This window comes from Aulostomus chinensis, chromosome 13, assembly GCF_037954235.1.
Source record: "Aulostomus chinensis isolate RoL2024-O1b breed Wild chromosome 13, RoL_Achi_v1.0, whole genome shotgun sequence".
NCBI lineage: Eukaryota > Metazoa > Chordata > Actinopteri > Syngnathiformes > Aulostomidae > Aulostomus > Aulostomus chinensis.
In genome coordinates, this window is record NC_141332.1 from 10,758,324 (window position 1) to 10,775,436 (window position 17,113).

The following is a 17,113-nucleotide window of genomic DNA, read 5'->3' on the forward strand; positions in this document are numbered from 1 at the left end:
ACCACCAACTAGCTCAATGCTTAAACCCCAAATTGTTAAGGAACATATAAATTCACGGCAGTGCCGTTGTATTGGATTACATTTCGCAGATTCCACACATATTTCTTTTTTTTTTTTTAGACATCTGTACTTATAACCTCTGACGGATGCGAATGTTTTCCCATGTTAGATTGACAGGAAGAATGACATCTGAATAAAAAAACAATGTAACTGCCTTCACTGAAAGGATTAAAAAGCATCATTTAATGCCAATACATATATTCTTTCAAAAAAAATTCTTGTATTTTCTTCATTTACACCTGTTTAGCTGTATTTCTTTCCTTTCGTTCGATGACAAATGTATTTTTTCATTTGAATTTTTTTTTTCATTTCTATCAGAAAATCCAAGTGACACCTAAGATGCTCTCGTTTACATGCACAATATCCCTTTGATGTCAATTTGAGGCAGACAGAAAAACTCGATACGGAAAATATGATCAGATCAATTTTACATCATGTAAACTCTCAACTGTATGACTTAAGACAGGAAAAAAAAGTTGAGCGGAGTACGAATGATGCATAAGGCATAAATAGAAGTTGGAGGGATGTGTTTAACATTATTTACACGTAAAATATTGTTGTTTTTTTTTAAAACAAAAAAATCCAGTGACTGCATTCATCACAACTGCTGAACCATGTTTCATTCTCTCCATCCACCAGCAACGAAGGTGTTGGTATTATACATCCTGTTGCCGCTTCCGCAGGGATATTTGACACTCCTATCCCTTTTCCTTCAATGCTTTCAAAGTGATGGTCAGTCCTCCAGCGTCACGGAGCTGAAACTCATCCAGGGAATCATCAGCTGGCTGCTGCTGAAGAAGAGACACGTCTGCTACTTCCTCATCGTCATCTTTCTCCTCATCTCCCTCAAAGTCATCCGGATACTCGACTTGTTCTGAGTCATCATGGACTTCGGGGAACTCTGTGAGAGAGAAAGAAGCTTGTATAATCGACACAATTTTAAATCCTCGTTTGTTTTGCTTGGCGGGTAATATTTAAGTCTTGTCAGTATAAATCATCAGGACTGACGACTGGATAAGTGGCAAAAACTACATTCCTCACATTTTCAGGTGCTCGTAGTATTTCCACGCAATGATACTTTTTTAAAACCTCTATTCAGGGTAGGTTCTCCCCTGCAGAAGCGCTCTGACCCTTTTCACCCAGTTTCACGTTCAGACCTTGAACCTGCCCAGCACAACCACAAGGTGGTGGGAATTTGGGTGTGACAGATATGGGATGTTACATTTTTCTTAAAATTGACCCTTTCTACGTTCATAGTGCAACAATTCTGTACTGATAAGACTGTGCAAAGCTACTCAGAAGCCTAATTTCTTAAACAAAAAACTTTATCAAAAAATAAAGTGTACATCATCGTCGATTACCAAATTAAAATAGTGAAACAAACAAGTTGCCGGAGTGCTTCCTGCTGGACACATTACATGACACCATTTTAAAATTTTAAAATCATTAGGCATTGTTTTTCCGCATTTTATGTGCTGTAAAAAAAAAAAGAGTTTTTTAACATCAGCGCATATCAGAAAACAAACGCCAATATGGTTTATTCGTGGTAAGTCCATGAAAGGCCAATCATGGGAATGAGGGCGGGGCGAACGTTGCTTAAACTCCACATTTCAAGACTCAGATAATATTTTCTCCACTACATTAATCCGCTGTAGTTACTAGATTCAGATTGAGATATTAGATACCTGGATAAACCTACTCCTGCGGTTGACCCAGGGGTGTCTGGTTTATGATGTGGGGCACGTTTGTTTGGTGGGTGACATATTGAGGCCAGATGTGCTTCCCCCCGGAAAGTAAACTGTTTTTTTTTTTTTTTACCGTGGCTGACGTGTCAACACATATTGGAGCAGTCTACTGGTCAAAGTTACTACCGAGGCTACTAAAGACTGGAGCTACATCAAGCAGCAACGCTGTGGTAACATACATTTGGTAAGACTTAACACCCACCCTCTGCTGATGCCCAGCACGCTTTGTCGAATTCACCGAACAGGCAACGGCAGTGACTTATTAGGTCACTGCTAATTAAGTGTCCACATTATGTGCTTGATGCAACAGTGCATCTGCAACAATAATCAAATAATGGGCTTTTGGTTTTTCAAAAGAGTTTGCTGATAATACTTCTGCACTTGTTGTTGTGTGGGATATTAAGGGAGAATTTGAAGCTTTTATGTTTCCTGACACAAAGGAGAAGTTTGCCCTGAAGGATTTCTGGCAATAAAAGCTTTCTGTGAGTTGATCCAGAAACCCTTGGAGGTAAACTTCTTCTGTGGCCTCTATATTACCGATAGACTCAGCAGAATCGCTTCTCCTTGTAGAATCAGATTGCTCGCTTTGCTCCTCGGGAGAAGACAAAGTTTCATCTTCCTCAAAGTCCTCAGGGTAGTGGTGTTCGCAGTGGCTCAGTCCTCCAGCAGTTACAGAAGCTTTGTCTTCTGCATCACTCAAACGAGCCTCCACACTGTGCTCTCTCTCTTCCCACAGGTGAGATGAACTGAGGGCAGGAGGCCCGTGAAAGATCTGTTCATCACGTCCAGCGCCGTCACTCTGTTTCTCAGTAGCAGTGAATTGGATATACTGTAGCTGATCTTGCACGTAGGTAGTGTTGTATATACAGGCTGCACTTGGTCTGTTTTCAGGTTGAAGGCAAAGCATCTTCTGAATCAAGGAGGAGATGTGGTTGGAGTAAATATGAGGAAGGGGATCATACTCCCCTCGGATGATCTTGCAGAACAGACTCAGGAGGTTTGAAGCTGCAAATGGAGGTGTGAGTGCACACGTCTCATAGAGCAGACAGCCAAGAGCCCAGACGTCAGACTTCGAGCTGTATGGGATGTCCTGACAAAGCTCAGGACTCAGGTAGCTGGGTGTGCCAACACAGGTGGAAGCCAGATCGGCTGTGCTTGTCATGACTCTGGATATCCCAAAATCCCCTAATTTCACCACACCTTGCTTTGTTAGAAGTACATTTGAGGGTTTTATGTCTCTATGAAGTATTTTAGCTTCGTGTATATAACACACAGCCACAGTGACCTGGACAAACCACCTCATAACATCACCCTCCGTGAAAAAGTCCTCGTGTTTCCTCGCTTTAATTTTGTCATCTAGAGTCCCGCCATCGCAGTAGTTCATCACTATATAAAGGAAGCCATCATCAGAGTTGAGAATAGCATCGCTGCATTCCACTATGTGACGGTGCTTCAGCTTCCTGATGATTTCCGCCTCTTGAAGAAGACTCCTGGTTGTCTTTCTGTGCTCCAGGTGGATCCTCTTCACCGCGTGGAGGCAGCCGAGCTCGACGTGTCTCATCAGGAAGACGTCTGCGGCAGCCCCCCTGCCCAAACACAGCACTTTCTCGTACTTCTCCATTGTTCGGAGCCGAAGAATGGAGCTGTAATCGTTGTCCAACACAAACTGTATGTCAGCATGCTAACTCTCTGTTTAGTCGCGTTGCCATAGTAACCGTCTTGTTTACGCGCTCTGAAAATGCAGAGGGAAAAAAAAGTCAGTCAGTCAGCCGTAGAGATTATATATATATATATATATATATATATATATATATATATATATATATATATATATATATATATATATGTTATTAACTGAAGCCTGAAGGTATCCAAAATTGTAACCTAACCATGACCTATAGGATGTTGTTTTAATTTGTATGCTTCGCCCGACAGTTTCAGTGTCCGAAGGTGCATATTCCAATCAAGTTATACGTATTTTCTGCAACATTTTAATTTGACATTATCGTAATGTCTGCTCGCTCTGGCTGTAGTTGAAAAAATAGAAAGTCTTGTCACATTAATCCGTTTTACAAACAGTAGTTGGTGGGTTACTGATAAAAAAATGATGTCAGTGGCTTATGCAAGCGTGGGGTAAAAACAGGTGTAATATTTAAACATATTAATTACGGCTCTGTTCCATTTAGGAGGGAAAGGGCACTGGTTTAACTGTAACTGGAATAACACGTTTACTGGAACAGAACCTTGATTAGTTTGATCAATTACACCTATATTTACCAGTTATGAAATGTTGATATGGTGTTCTGTGTGAAAAAATATATAAATCTGTTCATGAATGGTGCTGAAAAGAAAAAGGCCGCAGAGGGAATTCCAGTAAAAGATTATCTATTTGTTAGACTTTTGTACACTAGGAGGCAGTGTGGAGGCCAGCTGATTTTAAAGTGTTATTGTTGCTCAAGAAGAAGAAACATTTCTGCTCTCTGCGCAGGTTTTTGCGCATTCCTACCAAAACACAGCATGAGCAAGAGTTTTCGCCGTTAAGCAATTTTATATTAATTTAATTTCCTGTCAAAATTAATCTAAAATGCCACCCAAGGGAAAAGGAGGCAAGGGTGGAAAAGGTTAGTGGTCAAGAAATATAACACTGTCAATTTGATCTCGTGTGCCCGAAAGATAGCTAGTAGAGTTCGCACACAGCTCCCCCTACGACAAGCACTCAATATGTTGGAGTAAACTTAGTGTTCGTGTGATAATTATTGGCCTGACTTGTATTGTCCCATCGGTGCCAAACGGCTTTCATTTGTAGGAGCTGCTTCAGGGAGTGCAGACGCTGAAAAGAAGGAGAAAGCACCCAAAGGAGGCACTGCGGTGAAGGTAACGTCCGCCGTTCCTTGTAACGCGAACATTACCACAGGTGACTCAGTGGAGGAGTCGATGAGAAAAGAATCTCAGTGTATATAAATTCTGGGCCCATGCTAATATTTATAATGAAAGTTTGTTAATGATTACGTTCGATTGTGTATTTAGTGCCCCTAAACCGAAACAACTGTCCCAGCCCTTTATCACGAATGAGCACAAATTCAGTCATACACAGTTTATGAAACGACCTTAAAAGTCCGTCACATAAATGCTATATATGACCATGGTGAATCCCTAGAACAGAGGTTCATTACTGATTTAAAAATAACAAGTAAATCCCTTTGAAAGACAGAGATTAAACAATGATAACATTCTAACTGGTCTGTTGGGCTATCATATGCTACCTGGCCCCCCAAAAAAGGGTCATACGTTGATATTTAGTGGGATCACCTTTAGCTTTCATTATGGCATGCATTTGCTGTGGCATTGTTTCAATAAGCTTCTCTAGCTTCTATCCTGTACTGATGATGGGAGAGTCTGACCACTGCGCAAAGCCTTCTCCAGCACATCCCAAAGAGTCTCAGTGGGGTTAAGGTCTGGACTCTGTGGTGGCCAATCTGTGTGAAAAGGATGTATCATCCTTCCTGAACCACTCTTTCACAATTTGAGCCCAATGAATCCTGGCATTGCCATCTTGGAATATGCCCGTGCCATCAGGGAAGAAAAAATCCATGGATGGAATAACCTGGTCATTCAGTATATTCAGGTAGCTGACCTCATTTTTTTTGGGCACATAATAATGCTGACCGACTGCAGCAACCCGGTGAGCCTCACTGATTAGTGGTTTTCTTAAGGCTTCACAGCTGTTCTGTCCCAGTCCCTTGAGTTTCCTTGGTATTGTGCGTGTGGAAATGCTCTCACTTTCACTATGAAACATAGCTCTGAGTTCTACTGTTATTTTTCTTGGATTTGATTTCACCAAACGTTTAAGTGAGGTTAGGGTCTGATCACGATAAATCAGGATTTTTTTTCGACCACATTTCTTGCGTGAAGCTGATGGTTACCCACTGTCCTTCCAATTTTTAATAATGCCTTGGACTGTTCTTAACCCAATTTTAATAGTTTCTGCAAACTCCTTCGATGTTTTCTCTGCTTGAATCATGCCATTCATTGGACCCTTCTTAAACAGACAAACATCTTTTCCACAACCACAGATGTGTCTTTCGACATGGTTGTTCAAGAAATAAGAGGCTACTCATTGCATCAGTTGGGGTCAAATAACTTGCCAGCGGAAAGACAATCGCCCATGTAATAATTATCCAATAGGAGGCTCGTACTGATTTGTTTAATTAAAGCCGGGTGGTAATTTAAAAAAAAAAAAAAATTGGCCAGGAAGTGTATAAAACATGACATTTTTCAACAAGCAATTAGAGGGAATTCCAACAAAATTCTTTTGGTGATCCGATAACATTCAGACCCTGTATTCACTCATGGTTCGCTGTTGTGAATTCTTTATCAGCTTTTATTCTGCATAAAATTTACAATGATCCCATACACTTTATATTTGCTGTCCAATCCATCACTAATTCTTACGATTCTAACTGGCCTATGACGTGCATTTTTCCCAGGTTCGACACATCCTCTGTGAAAAACATGGAAAGTGCATGGAGGCGATGGAGAAACTGAAGGCTGGAGTTCGTTTCAGTGAAGTAGCCTCACAGTTCAGTGAGGACAAAGCAAGACAAGGAGTAAGAACATAAACACAATCATTTTTCTAGTTCATCTCTGCGTTAGCTGCTTGATTCAAACTATCCCATGGTATTAAAATGTAATTTAACCTCTGGTTGTCATGCTTCTAAATAAAAGCTATGGTCGTGATTGGTACATTTTTGTAATAAATGCGCTTGACAGTCTGGGTTGGAGATATTCTCTTCCCCAGTACCTCAGACAAAGGAGAGCAGTGTTTGTCAAGAGGTGGAGGTGATATTAATGCTGGTTGTGAGAACATGTTTTCTTTCTGAGGCCTTTCAATTCAGGAGAAATGCTTTTAGTCGTTAGTTGATTTGGCTGGTAGTAGATAAAGTATTTTACAGGTGATGATATTACCTGTATATTATATTCACGTTTTGAACATGCTGAAAAACATACCTCAAATTTATGGATTTATTGTCCGTTTTCCGCATCTGATCAATATCCGTACATTAAAAATCAAGTCATATCAGGCGATACCGGTGGTGACCAGTATGTAGTGTTGTGCCGTCCTGTCCCCTCCTTTTTTTCCGTGCATGGTTCCAATATAATGTGCTTGGTACACAACAGGGAGACCTGGGGTGGATGACGAGAGGATCCATGGTGGGACCTTTCCAGGATGCTGCTTTTGCCTTACCTATCAGTTCCATGGATAAACCTGTCTACACAGACCCTCCTGTCAAGACCAAATTTGGGTACCACATCATTATGGTGGAGGGGAAAAAGTAAAGAGGGGGTGGCTCAGAACATGTAATTGCGGACAGTCAGGTTCTACACTGTACTATATTGTGAAGATGATTTACTGGTTTTTACTCCCTCATGTTTGCTTTAAATTTTGCTAAATGTTTACAATTAAGAAAACAAAATGATTCTGTCAGCTTTGTCTTTGTCCTGAGTTCAGAGCCAGATGGTTATAATGGTCACTCAGTCAGCCACTGGGTAGCTCTGGGATGCTAAGGGTCAAGTGGTCCAATGAAGCATTGTGATTGGATGGTGTCAGTGACAATGCAGCCACCTAAATGATGTCTCAGAACGTCATTCCTGTCATCGCAGTCATACATCATCTCAGTACTCACTTCCTATCACCTCTCAAATTCAAATAAACTTGGAAATAACCCATCAGCAACTTGCTTTCTTCAGCATTCGACACAACCCTGTTTGTGCGTTATCACCGAGACAACAATGGAATGAAGGCAACCTCGAGCCTGCAGTTCCAGCAACACATCAAAACAAGTGCGTGTGAGTCAAATGGGGCGCCCTGCCTTTAAAGTATCTGTACTTGTTAGACTGTACATGAAAACTTCTCTTCGAGGATGTTGGTTTTGAAAGTTCCGGGTAAATAAATATTTTCGCTGGCGTGATGATTTCTATGTATGAGACAGCTGTTCAAAGATGTTTTTGAATTTTTGTTTGCCCTTCTTTAAATTTAGATTGGTCCATCAATTAAATTTCAGAAATTTGTATTTCTAATGACCCCTGGAAGAGAATTGGACTAGAGACCGCATTTGCTAAATAACAGTCACATTAGACCATGGTTTCACATGATGCATTGTATGTCTCTGGAAGGAGGAAATTCAATAAGATACAACAAAACACCAGGTGAGCAAATTCTCAGGGTCGGTGGTTCATTTGCTGCCATTTTTTTTATTGATTTAAAATGAAACTAATTGAAATTATGAGATGATACTAAAAGATGACTAATTGGTAAATTGTTTTGTGGCTCTCGTGTAGTTTATTTGGGATTGAAATGGGGATCAGTCACCTTAATTTTCACACAAACATTCACGGACCTGCACCACGTTGCTTTTGAACACTGCCTATTGGACACATTGTAAATAATGCATGTGATATTCATGTAATACAGCACGTGGCACCCATTTAGAATGACTGTAATCCTCCATTTACATGGTTACAAAAAAGAACAACAAAAACAAAACGTGGAACATGTACGATAGCTAAGAACGGTCGTGATGGCTGCCTGTCAGCTTGTTGAGTGGTTGAACAGGTGAGTGGCTGTGGTGTGGGATCACATCCAGACCACTAGATGGCTGTAGGCCTCAGAGGTTGGGACAGCACATCCAGCTCCAGGAAAGTAGTTGACGTTGTTACGCCTTGTTAGATGATTGGCGAAGTAAGATGGCGGCGCCAGAGGAACCAGAATTATCTCAGGCGCAGACCGAAAAACTCCTTCAATTTCAGGTAGACAGCGTTTATTCGCCATCAATATGGGTCCGCTTGAAAACTCGTATGTAAATACGTTATCGTTGACACTGAGTGGGCGTTCGTAGCCGGAATCGTGAGTGATAAAACGCTTTTTGCACAGCCAACTTCGATAACGTTAACCGTCAACTTGAGTCAGCGCTAACGTTAGCAGAGATGGCTAACACTAGCTAACCTACCTAACAAGTTAGCTGACTTTTAAGGGCCATGGGCGGGTTTAAGTAGTTCACCACGAGCTGAATGTAAATCTAAGACGCAGATATGATCATAATCTATTAACATACATTACTAGTGATTGAATGTAAATGCGATTGTTGACTTCAAGCCACTTGCACATAGCAACCGTCAGATTGTCAGTCGCTGAGTGAATGTTAGCCCAGCAGCAGTCACGATCGACCTGTCACTGAAGTTTCTACACAAGAAACGATTACTTGCTTTTTTGTGTTTACGACAGTGAGAGTGATTGACGTATTCCTTTTACGCCTGTAGCCTGCTGCAGTTTCCCATGCTGACAGATAGTGACCGTCAGAAATCACTTAATGAAGTGGAGAAAGCACTCGGCTAACGCTCAACCTCGTCCTGCTCGATATTTCACAATTTTTCCGTGTGCTGGCTGATGTTTAAAACCTTGTAACTAAATTCGGCTCCTGGTAACTATTTAGTTGCTTCTTGCTTCTCTTTTGAAGAGCCCTTCAACGGAGTAATGTGGTAGCTCGTATGCTAACGACACACTCACCACGGATAACAGTGATAGTAACGTGTTAATGGGAAAGCTTTATTTTCCCCAGTCTTATTTCTTCTCATTATATAACAGGACCTTACTGGTTTGGAATCAATGGACCAATGTCGCCGAACATTAGAGCAGCATAATTGGAACATAGAGGTAACAGTGGGCTTGTTTTATTTCTCAACACTTTTGAACAGCCTGTATCTCTGTCTACTGAATCGCGCTGTTGCGCGGTCATTGTATTTTTTTTATGTCTGATGACCTCAAATTTGTGCTTCAGGCAGCTGTACAAGACAGACTGAATGAGCAGGAAGGAGTGCCCAGTGTGTTTAACCCTCCACCATCCAGACCACTACAGGTCAATACAGCAGACCATAGAGTATATAGTTACATCGTCTCAAGGCCACAACCCAGGGTAGGTCTGCAGACTTTGAGACATGCTTTGGAATCATATCGCTGCCTTTGAGGTTTGCAAACAGCTTCTGATTGGACCAAAACCTGTTAGCACTACTACTAACTCACACCTGGTGTTGCCATGGGTATAGATAGAACAGCTGTGAAGTAAAATGACACTTGAGTGGTTATGCTGATTATTTTATTAGTCTGCAAAAAATGTTCCAGTGTTGGTAGAATTCTTGTTTTAACAAGATAATTAAGTAAAATCCCCCCCCCCCCCATAATTTTACTAGATTTTGTTGATGCTTGTTTTTGCCCTCTTTATCAATGATGATTGACTATTTTGGTTATTTATTTCAGGGTTTACTAGGATGGAGTTACTACTTGATAATGCTACCTTTCAGATTTACGTATTACACACTTCTGGACATATTCAGGTAATTCAACCACGTTGATGTGCTCTGGGAACTGCCAGTTATAGGAAGGTGTTTTTTTGATAACACTCGTACCTTTTGCTTCCAGGTTTGCCCTGCGGTTCATCAGGCCAGATCCTCGTGGTCGTGTGACGGACCCGGTTGGAGATGTCGTCACCTTCATTCACAATTTTGAGGAGAAGTACGGCCAGTCACACCCTGTATTTTACCAGGGAACATACAGCCAGGTGAGTTCAGAGTTATTGCTGTGGTAGAAAAACATCCTTTCTTCTCTCTTAAATGAATTAATTTTAGTACAAACTTAAATTTCCTTTCTTGTGAGGAGTTCGCTGAGAACTTGGTCATATCGGGTTTTGGAAATTCATTGCTGCAGCTAGCAGGACCTCTTAAGTGCTGTGTCGTCGTCGATTGAAACAGTCCACACAGCACTTAAGAAATACCTGAGACTGAGAACCTTCAGTGACAGCTAGCAGGACAGTTAGCATAGGTGAAGCCCAAGAACGATGGAAACAGCTTGCTGAGATCACTCCAAAACCATCTCAGGGATTTTCCTGCCTGTAACTGAAAAGCACATTGGCTTTGTTGAAAATTAAGTTAAGAAAAGCAAAGACCGCTGTGTTGTTTTGTTTTACATAAAACCCGCGTTATGTTCATGTGGCATCAAGAGTCTCAGAGCATCTAAGCGCGGGCTCATAAGAGCTTGTATTTCCCCATGTCATTTTTCTGAATTTATATTTTGTTATCTGAAGTGTCTGATTGCGGAAGAAGGTTTTCATAAATCCAAGTTCTTATGTCAGTCATTTGACATTTACATGTTTTGATAATATATTTAAAATACAGAAAATAAGGTCAATCTATTTGGAGACATACAGAACAGGCAGCTTTTGTTGGCTTCCTAATAGTTTGATACTGGCAAGGCCGTTGAAAATAACTCAGATTTATATATGGTGGTTGGATAAATTAGACTCGCTGCTTATTTTATTCCCTAAACTTTCAGTTAAGTCAAACTCATACAATCAAGAGGGTTGCATTTTCATCCCTTTGAATAAAACTAGATCAGTTTGCTTTTTTTTGCTACATGCATTGCCGCATTTAGTCGTTCAATTAAGAATCACAGTGCATCTGCAAACTGATTAGTTTTCCAACTGAAGGACTTTTTCCCACGCATTACTTGGTAAAGTGGAGGCGACCGAGGAATGATGTGTTCGCAGTTTCGTGTGTGTCACTGATAAAACCCCCATGACCACACTGTCGGTTGCTTTTTTTCAGCCTTGGTGCTCAAACATGAAGTTATTTGGCTCTTATGTCATATGAGGAGGGTAGCGATTCGTCTCATCTAACTCTCTGCCAGAAAGCCAATAAATGTCATTCCCCAAATGTCAAGAAATGAACCCTGCAATACGTTTACTGATGTCCACACAGGCACTGAATGATGCCAAACGGGAGCTCCGCTACCTATTAGTGTACCTTCATGGGGAGGATCATCAAGACACTGACGAGTTTTGCCGGTATGGTAGTTGAACACATGCGTGACAATCAGTGACATGGTGCCTGTTGTTGTTGTTGCTGCTGCTGCCATTGGTAGAGCACTGTCTGCTTGCTTGTTGCAAAACTTATTCTGAGTGTATTTATAGACCGTAACACATGAAAGGTTGTACTTTCTTCACTGATGTCCTTTATGTTGTCAATCTTGAATTGTGTAGCTCCACGTTATGTACAGAAGAGGTCATAACCTTCCTCAACACACGAATGCTCTTCTGGGCATGCTCAACCAGCAAGCCTGAGGGCTACAGAGGTATGTATATACCGATTCTTTTTTAAGTCACCAGTCGAGAGGAAATGTTTTGATGCCCTTGGGCGCCCTGAAAAATGTAACAGAAGCTATTTATGTGGTAGCCAAGCGAGATACGTGGTGTTTGATGTGAACTGACCCTCTGATGACACCAAATCATTTTTGGGTGTGATTCAGTGTCCCAAGCATTGCGGGAGAACACCTACCCATTTCTGGCCATGATCATGCTGAAGGACCGCAAGATGACGGTGGTGGGAAGGCTGGAGGGTCTCATTCAGCCAGAGGACTTGATCAATCAGCTCATCTTCATCATGGATGCCAACCAAACATATCTGATGTCGGAGCGCCTTGAACGGTACTGACGCACTGTGCTGATGGATGTCACATATGTCTGTCACTTATCATGTCAAGTCACGTGAGTCAAGTTCCTGATCATTGAAAGCGTCGATGAGTTACACCAAGAGGCGCAACGATTCATTTGAATGGGTTTTGTTTTGCATTGGACAAAACAGCAATTGTGGCTTGATCATTTCTGGCTCTCTGGCTTCTCCTCTATCATCCGCCATGCTACGTTTTGTTGCTTTGAAATTTCGCGCTGCTGCTGGCGTGTGGCGATGATGTCGCTGCCAGGTAGGCCGAATCGCTCAACGTTTAACATCCTTATCATTAAAAGTACTGAAAAACACATTTCTATAAATTCTGCCGTGCTTAAATGTAGTATCAAATGTAGTGTTATTTTCGAGTGTCAATACCATCGATCGATTACATTTTAAAACGATGTTAGATCGATATGTCGTCCAGAAGGCCAACTTGCCGAGCACAGATCGATGTAGTTGCATCACAGGAATATAAATCGACACATTGATGGAGCAGAAGAATCGTTACACCTCATATCAACATACATGCGTGAACCTTGGTCCCTGAGAACTTCCGTCATGTGCTCATCAAGCCCCACCTCCAGTTTGTGTTTGGCTCAGTTTTTGCCCCAAATTTATTTCAGAAAGAACATTTGACAGTGTGCTTGCAAAAGCAAGCTAACTTAGCTCAGAGGGTGAGCTAACAGCCGACTGTCTTCTGTACAGCTCGTGTTCCATGACGATGTTTTGCTCGTCTCGACGTCCAAAAAATACAAAATGAGCCCCTCACCTCCCGCCAATCACATTCTGTGTTACTGTAGGACATTACCAACACCAGTTGTGTGTATGTGGAAATGAGGCTTTACTCCCACTTCCTCTGTGACAGGGCTGGAAGCTCCTTACATTGCTGCTGTCTTCAACCCATGAAATATGTAACCCTTTAAGTTAAGAGTCTGGCATCTTTATCCAGCAGAAGGGGCTGTCAGCTGACCCGCTAAACCTCAAATTTGAGACTTGGCACTGTAACATCAGTGACATAAACGTCACATTTAACCTGGGCCTGTGGAGATAATGGAGCCACAGACTTCCGTCCATCCAGGAACAGATGTGCCTGGAGATGTCATCATTTGAGAAACACCCGATGAACCGATTGTTGGTCAAAGGTCACTGTGACTGCTCCAACAATACTTTTCACTGCAAGCCTCACACCGCTGGCTAATCCTGAAAACATTTTAAAGCCAAAGGTTATCATCGATGTGACATCATGAAACACTTCATGCCATGATGCAATGCCATCTCAGTAATGCCTTGAGGAAATAAGTTCCATTTCTCCAAAACAGATACCGGCAATCCAAACCTTTGGAGTGTAGAGCTTCCTCTTTTTTTTCTTTGCCTTCTCAATTTAAAACGTGTACTGATGCCAGTTTTATTCGTTGTGCTACATATATTGACTGACAGATGTTCAGCTACACTTAATCTTTGCAGAAGCGGCAAATAGCTTCTTTTTTGCCGTTTGCTGTTGAAAATATGAAAATGTGTGCAACAGCAGTCCACATTAAAAGTGTGGGTTTTTTTTTAGCAACAAATATTAGAAATGAAATGATTCTTTAATTGTTACAATATATTAATCCTAATTATTTAATGACCTCTACAAGAAACAATCTGTAGACCTTACCCGCCTGCTGTACCCCGATAGTCCACCAGGTGGCAGCCCACATTTCTGTGTGTCAAATAAAAATGTCAAATTTCCCTTTGATGCATCAACAGCGTTGATCAGATGAAGTGTTTACAATGAAAAAGAGTTGATAGGTGCAGCAGAGTGGGCTCATTTCCACCTTCTTGATCCCACTGCATTGGTTTGATGTGTGTCCTGAGAGAGGATTTGTTTTGGTTCAGGGAGGAGAGGAGCCAGACCCAAGTGCTGAGGCAGCAGCAGGATGAGGCGTACCTGGCCTCCCTCCGCGCCGACCAGGAGAAGGACCGCAAGAAGAGAGAGGAGCAGGAGCAGCGGAGGCAAGAGGAGGAGAAGGTTCGACAGAGCGCTCTAGCCGAGGAGAGACGAAGACGAGTGAGTCCACATTGTCAGAGTCAGTCTTGCCTTTTCACATGTGGAGATCCTAACGAATGTTGTTTTTTATTTCGTCACTCCAGACGCTCGAAGAAGAGAAGGAGAGGAAGTCAGAATGTCTTCCCCCAGAGCCACCGGCAGATGATCCAGAGAGTGTCAAAATAGTGTTTAAGCTGCCTAATGACACACGAGTAGAGAGACGATTCCACTTTGGCCAGTCTCTGACGGTGAGCGTCGCATTCGTGACAATTGTTTCTTTTCTTGTGGTTTCCTCCTGCCTTTTCCATCCATTTACCCACCTCGTGTTTCTCTCACAGGTAATATACGACTTCCTCTTCTCTTTGAAAGAAAGTCCGGAGAAGTTTCAGATAGTTACAAACTTCCCTCGCCGAGTCCTTCCCTGCCTTCCGACTGAAGAGCAGCCTAACCCCCCCACACTGAAGGAGGCAGGACTCAGCCGCTCCGAGGTCCTTTTTGTTCAGGATCTTACGGACGATTAAAAGATGACATACCTCGTCTATGTGGGAACACACTTTCCTCCGATGCCCACCCATTTTCCCCTCTTTTTTTTTTTTTTTCTTTTGTTAAATGGCCATCATGCACAAGGCGTCATTGAGAGAACCTGGAAAAAAAGAAAGCACCCTGCATCCAGTCAATGTTTGGTTGTGTTTACAGGGTTCCCAATAGCCTGGAAAGTCTTGAATTTTATTAAATAAATATTTCTTGAAGTCGCTCTTTGAACTCATCTTTGTATCCATGTGAACAAAGACATTTATGTTTTGTAGCTGCCAGTTAATTCTTTTATGATCTCACCTCTAAATGTTGCAGCGGTGGATGACTCATCTACTAAAATGTACTGAAACAGTAGCTTAGCTTCGTGGTCAACCAGAACCATATCCCAGATTAATGTGTGAGCAGTTGAGGAAGGCAGATTATGTTAATACCCACTGATACACACGGGATGCAGCTTGGAAAAACAAGGATTTCTCCGATGGTGTTCATGCCTTGGCTATGTTTTATATTGTAAAGACTTCCTGTTCAATAGATTTGTCCCAATTCAACACTCCTTTTGCCTTAAGTTTACACGTGCTTTCTCCACAGTGACACACAGGCGGTCAGATTGGCGAGGCTGTGATTTCAGCGCTGTGGCGTGGAGAGCAAATGTACTACTTCAGGGAGCGGGTTGTGGATTTGGACATAAAGGAAATATGGGAACCCTGTTTTTTTTGAATGAGCCATGACCTGTACATACTTAAGATATTTAAAAACCTGACATTTACAGTTTTTTTTTTTGTTTGTTTTTTAACTCATCTGTCATAAAATGACCAAACGCAGGTTGACGATGTAAAGCAGATTGTCTGGAGCTGATGAAGGTTGAGGAGGCCAGAGCTGTAGCGTGGTGAGACTCTGCCTCGAGTGTACCTGTGGTTACTCTTATGCCTGTTTTGCCTGTAACAACCAAATGGGCTCTTGTAAAGATGTAATTTCCCAATTATAAATTAAAAACATTTTAAAAATGAGGAATCTGTGACGTTTGCCTGTTGGTCACGAGACACATCAGACCAACGAGCTTTGGGACTGTCTTGTTTAACGTGGGGTGGGGGTGGGAGGGGGGGCGGGGGACTGTAATTAAATAATTTAATTAAATATTTGTTTAACATGGCAAAAAAATGGCTTTTTAAATGGTGTATAACAGGTTTAGTTGAGTTCACCTTGATGATGTCCCTGTGGTTGTGCTCTGGTTCAAAGAGGACATCTGAGAAATGAAGTCTGAGAACGGGGATCATTTGAGAGAGAACAAATCCAAAAACAAGCTGATCGAAACAAACGCAGAAATGAGTCAAATATACATTTTGATGATGAAAGGGCTACTTCTGCTTCTTCATGTATTTCAACATGTAATTTGAAATTGTGTTATATTTGTTTCTTCATTTATTATATAAATAATATACTGAAGGACTGCCTACCTTATTAACATATGGGTACAGGAATGCATATATAAGTGGAGCAATACATAAATGTATAACAAATGAATTAATAGAAATAAATGTATTTAAAAAAAAAACAGAAAATGCCCTTTTTGCTACCAAATGTAGTTTTTTCAGTTGTTCATGCTCCTATCAACCCTTCGGTAGCCCTAAGTCAAATGAGATTATTAAAAAAAAAAAAGTACTTTTCGGTGATGTAAGGCAAATTTGCATTTTCATATGAATTACTACACGTAATAGTTCAATTTTTACAGTTATTTCACACTTTTTTGTTTATCATATATCTATTTATATATTATATCATACTATTTACATTGTAGATCCTCACTGAAGGCATCAAAACTATGAAGGAACATATATGGAATTATATGGTAAACAAAATGAATGAAATTTGCTTTGATGACTGTTTTACACACTCTTGGCATTCTCTCTATGAGCGTCATGATGTCATCCCCAACAGTCTTGAAGGAGCTCCTAGAGATGCTGAGCACCTGCTGGCCCTGTTGTCTTCACTCTACAGTCCATCTCATCCCAAACCATCTCCAGTGGGTTCAGGTCAGGTGACTGTGGAGGCCAGGTCATCTGGTGCAGCCCTCCATCACTGTCCTTCTGAGACAAATAGCCCTCACACAGCCTGGAGGTGTGTTTGGGGTCGTTGTCCAGTTGGAAAATAAACGATATTCGAACTAATCACAAACTGGATTGGATGCTGTGGTAGC

At 41.5% G+C, this 17,113-nt stretch overlaps 3 protein-coding genes across 5 annotated transcripts; 2 read left to right on the top strand and 1 right to left on the bottom strand.

The window, feature by feature from the left end:
* Nucleotides 1–250: 250 nt before the first annotated feature.
* Nucleotides 251–8,848, bottom strand: nek12 (NIMA-related kinase 12). Its single transcript, XM_086223143.1, has 3 exons — nucleotides 8,813–8,848; nucleotides 2,343–3,537; nucleotides 251–961 (listed from the first exon to the last, which is right to left on the bottom strand). The coding sequence occupies exons 2-3, from the start codon at nucleotides 3,424–3,426 to the stop codon at nucleotides 759–761; spliced, it is 1,287 nt and encodes a 428-aa protein (XP_086079269.1). The 5' UTR covers nucleotides 3,427–3,537; nucleotides 8,813–8,848; the 3' UTR covers nucleotides 251–758.
* On the top strand, nucleotides 4,272–8,027 carry pin4 (protein (peptidylprolyl cis/trans isomerase) NIMA-interacting, 4 (parvulin)). Its single transcript, XM_086223144.1, has 4 exons — nucleotides 4,272–4,426; nucleotides 4,612–4,679; nucleotides 6,293–6,412; nucleotides 6,984–8,027. The coding sequence occupies exons 1-4, from the start codon at nucleotides 4,390–4,392 to the stop codon at nucleotides 7,140–7,142; spliced, it is 384 nt and encodes a 127-aa protein (XP_086079270.1). The 5' UTR covers nucleotides 4,272–4,389; the 3' UTR covers nucleotides 7,143–8,027.
* On the top strand, nucleotides 8,361–15,710 carry faf2 (Fas associated factor family member 2). Of its 3 annotated transcripts, none has more exons than XM_086223137.1 (11): nucleotides 8,361–8,418; nucleotides 9,448–9,516; nucleotides 9,641–9,775; nucleotides 10,117–10,193; nucleotides 10,279–10,417; nucleotides 11,613–11,698; nucleotides 11,894–11,985; nucleotides 12,160–12,337; nucleotides 14,235–14,406; nucleotides 14,490–14,633; nucleotides 14,724–15,710. In XM_086223137.1, exons 2-11 carry the CDS (start codon nucleotides 9,469–9,471, stop codon nucleotides 14,904–14,906), a joined length of 1,254 nt encoding a protein of 417 aa, XP_086079263.1. In that variant the 5' UTR covers nucleotides 8,361–8,418; nucleotides 9,448–9,468; the 3' UTR covers nucleotides 14,907–15,710. The 3 variants fall into 3 exon arrangements, with proteins under 3 accessions (XP_086079263.1, XP_086079262.1, XP_086079265.1); XM_086223136.1 differs by lacking the exon at nucleotides 8,361–8,418 and adding an exon at nucleotides 8,470–8,612; XM_086223139.1 differs by lacking the exon at nucleotides 8,361–8,418 and adding an exon at nucleotides 9,070–9,283.
* Nucleotides 15,711–17,113: the final 1,403 nt, after the last annotated feature.

Excerpts from the sequence above, each read along its gene's own strand:
- nek12 (XM_086223143.1), bottom strand. The coding sequence starts at position 3,426 with ATGGAGAAGTACGAGAAAGTGCTGTGTTTGGGCAGGGGGGCTGCCGCA. Across the intron at positions 962-2,342 it reads CGATTCTGCTGAGTCTATCG|AGTTCCCCGAAGTCCATGAT; the intron begins GTAATATAGAGG and ends TCTCTCTCACAG.
- faf2 (XM_086223136.1), top strand. The coding sequence starts at position 8,550 with ATGGCGGCGCCAGAGGAACCAGAATTATCTCAGGCGCAGACCGAAAAA. Across the intron at positions 8,613-9,447 it reads AAAAACTCCTTCAATTTCAG|GACCTTACTGGTTTGGAATC; the intron begins GTAGACAGCGTT and ends ATTATATAACAG. Across the intron at positions 14,407-14,489 it reads CCGAGGAGAGACGAAGACGA|ACGCTCGAAGAAGAGAAGGA; the intron begins GTGAGTCCACAT and ends TCGTCACTCCAG.
- pin4 (XM_086223144.1), top strand. The coding sequence starts at position 4,390 with ATGCCACCCAAGGGAAAAGGAGGCAAGGGTGGAAAAG. Across the intron at positions 4,427-4,611 it reads AGGAGGCAAGGGTGGAAAAG|GAGCTGCTTCAGGGAGTGCA; the intron begins GTTAGTGGTCAA and ends TTTCATTTGTAG. Across the intron at positions 4,680-6,292 it reads AAGGAGGCACTGCGGTGAAG|GTTCGACACATCCTCTGTGA; the intron begins GTAACGTCCGCC and ends CATTTTTCCCAG.